Here is a 7,590-nt window from a genome sequence, read left to right as displayed (position 1 = left end):
ATTTACCATTGCATATGCCTAAAGTTACGTAGAAAAAAGTTACAGAACAATATTTTCGAAATAACAAGGAAAATTGTCCAAAATTGCTGTGAGTGGCGAACTTTGAAAAATCATATTTCGAAAACTGTAAAACTTAATGACCTCTACCAAACATCATTTTAAAGAGAAAATATGTAAGTTTTTTTTTCTGTGAAGCAATGTCTATACCTATATCCCCGTGGACAAAAGTTATGGGACAAAAAACAAAATTTCTTTCTTTTGGGTTTGTTTGTGCTTTTTCTTTTGAATATATTTTTGTAAAAAAAAGTATCTTTGTTTTTAAAAAGTTATATTTAGATAGGAAATTTAACCAGGAACAATTTTTATGTAGATGTGTTTGTCCCAAAAGTGCATAGAACTCACCCTAGTGTAACCTGTGCCCAGGGACTAATTCACCCATTTCTCAAAAACGCACCCCTTTAAATGGTACTCCGCGGTTTTTTCATATATAGAGATTCATTGACCATATGAAATAATAAAACCCCGTTAACGTTGTAGTTCCTTTCTATAGTACATAATCAATAGCCTATAAAGCCCAATTTAAAAGTCACTAATGCCTGGTTGCACCAACAGATTTTAAACGTGCCTTAAGCTCAAATTTCGAAACATACGCGTTGCACCATTGAGTTTTGGATCAATTTTCAGCTTGTTTTCATCGATTGTCATTTGTTTCGAGCTTCTGTCATACGTTGTATAATCTGTGTATATGAATAGGGCTTTTCATTTACAGTCATTTGTTTCGGGCTTCTGTCATATGTTGTACAATCTGTGTATAATATTAATATACACAGATTATACATAATATGACAGGAGCTCGAAACAAACGAAAATCGATGAAAAGTCCTATATACACGGATTATACGACATATGACAGAAGCTCGAAACAAATGACTGTGAATGAAAAGTCCTATGGATTGCCACATGGATTGGATCGATAAGAATCGAAAATTATGGTGCAATAGGGCTTTTCATTCACAGTCATTTGTTTCGAGCTTCCGTCATATCTCGTATATTCCGTGTATATTAACATTATACACATATTATACAACATATGACAGAAGCTCGAAACAAATGACAATCGATGAAAAGCCCTATGTAAGAAATACTTAAGGCAGCCCTATCTATAAGTTGATCTTAGCTAAGCTGGAGCTTAAGATTTGTTGGTGCAACCAGTCATAATGATTCATCATTCCCTTTGCCTTTATCCCTATGCGGGGTCGGCTTCCCTAATTGCATTTCTCCATACAATTCTATCTTGCGTCATATCAATATTAATCCTCTTTACCAACATGTCCTGCCTAATCGTCTCCCCCCACGTATTCTTTGGTCTTCCTCCCTACTCCTTCCAGGAATCTGAACTTCAGCAATTCTTCGTATTGGGTGATTAGCGTCTCGACGTTGAACATGACCAAACCATCTCAACCTATGCTCTCTCGTTTTGGCATCAATTGGTGGCACACCTTTTTTGTCACTCCACTCATCAATCTAAGCATTCTCATTTCCGCCACATGCATTCGTTGTTCCTCTTTCTTTTTCACTGCCCAACATTCAGTTCCGTACATTATAGCCGGTCTTATGGCTGTTTTATCGAATTTTCCCTTCAATTTCATTGGAATTTTCCTGTCACACAGCACACCAGTCGCTTCCTTCCACTTCATCCACCCAGCCCTAATTCTACTGCATGCATCGCCATCTATTTCTCCATTAATCTGTAATACCGATCCCAGGTACTTAAAACTATTGCTTTTTACAATCAGTTCACCATCCAAAGATATCATTTTATTTGTAGTAACTCCATCTTTAAATGAACATTGCAAATACTCTGTCTTTATCCTACTAAGTTTTAAACCTTGTTCCTCCAGAGCTTGTCTCCACTGTTCCAGTTTTTGTTCTAAGTCTCTTTCACTATTTCCTACTAACACGACATCATCAGCATACATTAAGCAGCATGGAATGTTACCCTGTAGTTTCGCTGTTATCTGGTCCAAAACTAATGAGAATAAATACGGACTAAGCACAGAGCCTTGGTGCAATCCTACTTTCACATGAAATTTATCAGTCTCTCCCACACCTGTCCTAACACTAGTCGTTACTCCCTCATACATATCACTCACAACCTTTACATATTTACCAGGGACTCCTTTCTTATTGAGTGACCACCACAGAATCTCTCGAGGAACTCTATCATATGCTTTCTCAAGATCAATGAATACCATATGAGCGTGTGTTTCTTTACTCCTGTATTTTTACATCAACTGCCTTATAATGAAAATTGCATCTGTTGTTGATCTACCCTGCATAAAGCCAAATTATTGGTTCTCGGATATTTCGGTCTCTTCACGTATCCGTCTATACCCTATTCCACGAACATACGCCTGTTTTGGATTACTTCGACGTCGACAACGATTATTTAACTGTGCAAAATAAGAAGAACGAAAGTAAATTGCAAATTACATTGTTGTTTATTGGAATAATTATTAGCGCCATTTACTTTCGTACTTCTTATGTTGCACAGTAAAATGTTCGTTGTCGAAGTAATCCAAAACAAGCGTATGTTCGTGGAAAGGCCCATATCAATTACTCTTTCCCATATTTTCATGGTGTGGCTAAGCAGTTTTATAGCCCTGTAGTTTGTACATTGTTGTATATCTTCATTGTTTTTGTAGACAGGTACTATATACTGCTTCTCCATGCATTCGTCTGGCATTTGTCAGACTTTCTTAAATCTATTAAATAGACCTGCTAGCCACCTTGTTCCTGTCTCTCCCAATGCTCTCCATACTTCCCCAGGAATATCATCTGGTCCTACCGATTTTCCTTTCTTTATTTTTTGAAGCGCTTGAGCCACTTCCTCGTTTGTTATTTTGGTGACCAATGCTGCTACTGTCTCCGTCTCCGTTGACTCTACAGGCTCTCTGTTAAATTCTTCATTTCCAGTCATAATGATTCTGATGTTAATAAGATTCTGAAAATATTTTAATAAGACGTCTCTACAGTGCACAGAAGGCACCTCCATAATCAGAACAAGATAAGTAAATGACAGATGACAGATTAGTGATATTAATTTGACAGCATCGTTTTCCGAACTTTACCGAGGTGTGTGGTGAACGTAAGGAAAATTGCAGAGGGACGATTTCTGCTTATAATCTACAACATTATCATCGAAGTTTTTTTCGTTTTTATTTTATTCATTTTATATGACAAATATTGTGGAAACTATTTTTCACGACTGTGCGATTTCTGTAAGAATTTTGTACATATATTTGTGACCCGTAATGAAAAGTTTTGTTCGCCTATGTGATTTCGGACGTCAATTGTTACTAAAAACGTTGCTACATTCATGCCTGTTGACAGATTAGATAAAGATGTGCTCATTCTGTGATACCCCCTGAGTTAAACAAAATAACATCGAACGCAGATTACCAGATTGTGAATTTGTAATTTGTGTACTTTACCATTTAAACATTCCTAAAGAAATCCTGCCTGGGATTAGTAAGTGGTTAGTAATATCCAGAAGAATAGACGTCTTGAATTTTTTAAACCGCAACAGTATTGAGGTGAACAAATTTTAATAGGAAGTGAAAAACCAGAAACCACTGATAACAATTCGGATTCCAGTTGAGGAATTTTTGGACGTGACAGACGTAGTCCGCCATTATTCTCTTTCAATCATCCAAGTGCAGTGTTAAATTTCATAGACGGGGAGTGATTAAAAGACTAATTATTTAGGAAAAACACAAACAAAAGTTTCAACGATTGTTGTCTTCTTGATAATATGAGGTGTTCGTGTTTCAAATACTATAGTGATAAAATCAGTGAACTGTTCAGTATCTTGTGTTGACTTTTTGCTGTCTTGTGTCCTTTGTTTTGTATTTTTTCGTGATAAGACTGTAGTTTCAAATTATCTAGCTATGGAAGCGATAGCGAAACACGAATTCAATGCCACAGCTGATGACGAGCTCAGCTTTAGGAAAGCTCAAGTTCTAAAAGTAAGTTTTCAGGCAAAAAAATTCATATTTTTTTGGGGTGATTCCAGTTGAAACCATTAAATTTTGTATCCAAAAAGTTCTTGGGTCTCCGATTTATCTAAAACTTGGTGTATAGCTTCTGCTTAACGTAAAAAATAGATTTTTAACAACATAAGGGACTCAAAAATGTCATTAAAAGGCATTATAATAAGTTATTTTGATGTTTTCAATCAAATTTTACTGTTGAAAACATTAAAATACCTTTTTTTACATTATTGTTCCAATTGACAAAATACATACTTCAATTTGGCTAAAAATTTGTCCACGGGTAGCCAAACCAGAGGACTTTAAGTGGTTAAAAAGATTTTTACTTTTCTACAATACAAAAAAAGTTAAATACAATACTATCAGAGTCAAAAATATAGGTGTCTACTGTAAGTACAACAAACTCAAATTATTTATTGTCCGGCAATATCAAGCGCCACTTTGCACTTTGTAGGTTGCGTTGCGTCGCAAATGATGCGAAAAATATTGTAGCCCCAGGCCCAATTAAGACAGACCTTAATGTTCATACTAGTAGTGAAGGTTGCTGTATGGGTGTCAGAGCGTGTACAACCATAGGATCTGAAATCCAACTGTTGGGTGTCATGGCGATTAACGTGTTAATGTTATAATACATCTTATTGTCAAACATTTTAGTTTATTGTAGTGATGTAACGAATATTCGTATTCGCATTTGCGAATATTCGCATATTTTTGCATATTCCCATTCGAGAAATTTGTGTGGATGTTTTGCGAGTATAAATATCAGAAGAAAAATAATTTGAAGATAATATTAGGTTAATAAGATCAAAATCCGTTAATTTCTTATCTTTTTTATATCGATGGCTTAGTGTGAAAACCTCGTATCTCATTTTTTTTTCGAAAATGACATTTTGGTGGTTTTAGTTTGAAAACCTTGTATCTCACGATTTACAACTGTTAGAAAAATTCCAAATACACTAGACTATTTTCTACAGCCGAAAAAAGAAACCACATATATCAATTGCTCTCTTGATTTGGTGTGAATACCACGTATATTTATAACCAAGAATTTGGTACTTAATTTGGAGTGTTTGTTTGAGAGATTCGACTTGCAGAAATGTTTTTTGTGAACTACAAAAGGTAGTCCGGCATATAGGAACATTTTATGAACCTTAAATCAAAAGATTTGTATTGTATTGACCTAGTATTTGGAGGTGTGCAGTAAGCTATGAAAAATGAAAACCTCGTAAATAATAATAAACACAACCTCATTTGAGATGACAAACACGTATATCAAGATATACGAGGTTATCATAGTTACTTGGGCAAAGGCTCTATATACTGCAAGGATATTTACGTGTTTTTCATAGTTAATATTTGTATTTCCAATTTAATAGCAACATTTAACACTTTTAGCTCTGTGGCAATATCAGATATTTGTCTCAATGTGCTCGAATTAAAAATATGTAACGTAATTTTTGTTTTTAGGTTATATTATGCAGAAAATCAGTTTATTGCCTCTCCTGTAAAATTGTAATTTAATGTGATACGAGGTTTTCACACTAAGCCATCGATATTAAAAAATGGTAACTTTACCTTGTATAATCACATTATCAGCCTTCACTATATTTTATTATTTGGTATTACGTAGTAAAGCTTAAGATTCAGATTGATATACACTAAATATCAATTAACTTTTCATTATATATTTAGAAAACATGTCAAAAATAGACACAAATTAAAAAACAGAATATTCGCATTCGCATCCTTATTCATGAATGTCGGTAGCAGATATTCGCATTTGTATTCGCGAATGTTCAAAAAATGACATTTGTTACATCACTAGTTTATTGTACTAACAGTAGGCACCTATATTTTTGATTCTGATAGCTTCTTCTTCTTCTTTTTGCGTAGACATTACTCTGTCTGTTTTTCAATTTGCCTCCAGTAAGTTGTCATTCCATCGTTTTCGTGGTCTTCCCACTGATCGTCTTCCTATTGACGAACCATCTCTCGCCATACTTACTACTCCATTTTTGTTGTCATTCTGCTTATGTGGTCATTCCATTCTATTCTTCTGTTTCTTACCCAGTTGTTAATGTTATCCACCTTGCATCTTCATCGTATATCTCTACTTCTAGCTCTGTCCCATCGAAGGGTTTTCATCTCCGCTGTTTCGAGCAATCTTTTTGTCCTTTCTGTATCACATCGTGTTTCTGCCATGTATGTTATTATTGGTGTAATGACTTTTGTAAATTCTGCCTTTCACTTCATTTCCGATATTTTTATTCCACCATATTGTGTCATTCAGGCAACCTGTGGCTCTGTTTGCTCTATTCACTTAATCTTCCACCTCTGTTCATCTATCCATAGCTGGATAGTGTGATGCCTAGACAGTGCTGTTTTTGTGACGGTATGCGCCGGTACTCCGTACCGGTACCTCTTGGGAAAAAATTAAAAAAAAACAACAAAACTATAGACAAATTCCTGAATGTTTTCCTTGCTCCCAAATAACTTTAAAACGCCCTTATTGAGGCTAAATTTAAAAAGTTTTCCGGGGGGCGGTCCCCTTTATGAACACTCCCCAGGCCCTCCAGAACATTGCGTACCGGAACCTATATTGTTACAAAAACAGCACTGTGCCTAGATATTTAAACTCCATCACTTGTTCTATTATCTGACCTTCCAGCTCCAATTTGCATTTTATTGGATTTGCTGTTATAACCATGCATTTAGTCTTTTTTGGGGAAATTAACATGTTAAATTTTCTAGCAGTTATATTAAATTGGTGCAGCATACGTTGTAAACTTCACTTTGAGAGATTAGTATTGCATCGTCTGCATAGCAGATTATTTTATGTCGTTTTTCTCCCATTTGGTATCCTTTTTTTGTTCTTACTTTTTTTATTATTTCATCCATGATCAGGTTGAACATTAGAGGACTCAAGGAGTTTCCCTGTCTTATCCCATTGTCAGCTTCAATTGGGTCAGTTAATTCTTCATCTACTTTAATTTTATTGTGTTGTTCTGGTAGATATTTTTGATTGTTTTAATTATTCCTAGAGGTACCTCTCTTGCATACAACAAATGGATAACATCCTTTAATTTGTCCCTGTCGAATGCCTTCTTAAGGTCTACGAAACATAAGTTTGTTGCCAGTTTGTTGTATTCTAACGATTTCTCTTGAACCTACCTCAATATAATATAAATATAGCGTCGGTGCATGATCTTTCCAACCTAAAACCTTGTTGTTCTTCTACTAATGTTGTTGATTCTGACAGCATTTCATGTACCATTTTTTCTATTGTTGAAAAGTACAAATCCATTAAACGACTTAAAGTCCTGTATTTTGGCTACCTGTGGGCTGTGGACAAATTTTCAGCCAAATTGAAGTACAGTCAAACCCGCTTATTAGAATACCGGTTAAAGCAATATCTTGGTTTAAAGAATAAAAATTTGAGGTCCCGAAATGGTTTTACTATGCACAATGATCGGTTATTAGAATATACCTGTTATAGGAATACTTTTGCTTGACACTAAGGCTATTCCAATAAGCGGGT

At 35.1% G+C, this 7,590-nt stretch overlaps 1 protein-coding gene across 2 annotated transcripts in view; it reads left to right on the top strand.

The window, feature by feature from the left end:
• The first annotated feature begins 3,424 nt into the window (after positions 1-3,424).
• LOC126886838 (growth factor receptor-bound protein 2) overlaps positions 3,425-7,590 on the top strand; it is a 44,903-nt gene continuing 40,737 nt past the window's right edge. Inside the window, exon 1 of one of the 2 annotated variants that reach the window (XM_050653920.1) lies at positions 3,425-4,028. In XM_050653920.1, the coding sequence (XP_050509877.1) occupies positions 3,951-4,028 (78 nt within the window). In that variant the 5' untranslated portion in view covers positions 3,425-3,950. The remainder of the gene's footprint in view (positions 4,029-7,590) is intronic. The other variant, XM_050653921.1, reaches the window with a different exon arrangement.

The sequence above is a fragment of the Diabrotica virgifera genome, chromosome 1, assembly GCF_917563875.1.
Source record: "Diabrotica virgifera virgifera chromosome 1, PGI_DIABVI_V3a".
NCBI classification, from domain to species: domain Eukaryota; kingdom Metazoa; phylum Arthropoda; class Insecta; order Coleoptera; family Chrysomelidae; genus Diabrotica; species Diabrotica virgifera.
The sequence above is the reverse complement of the archived record's forward strand: the minus strand, read 5'-3'. Positions and strand labels throughout refer to the sequence as shown.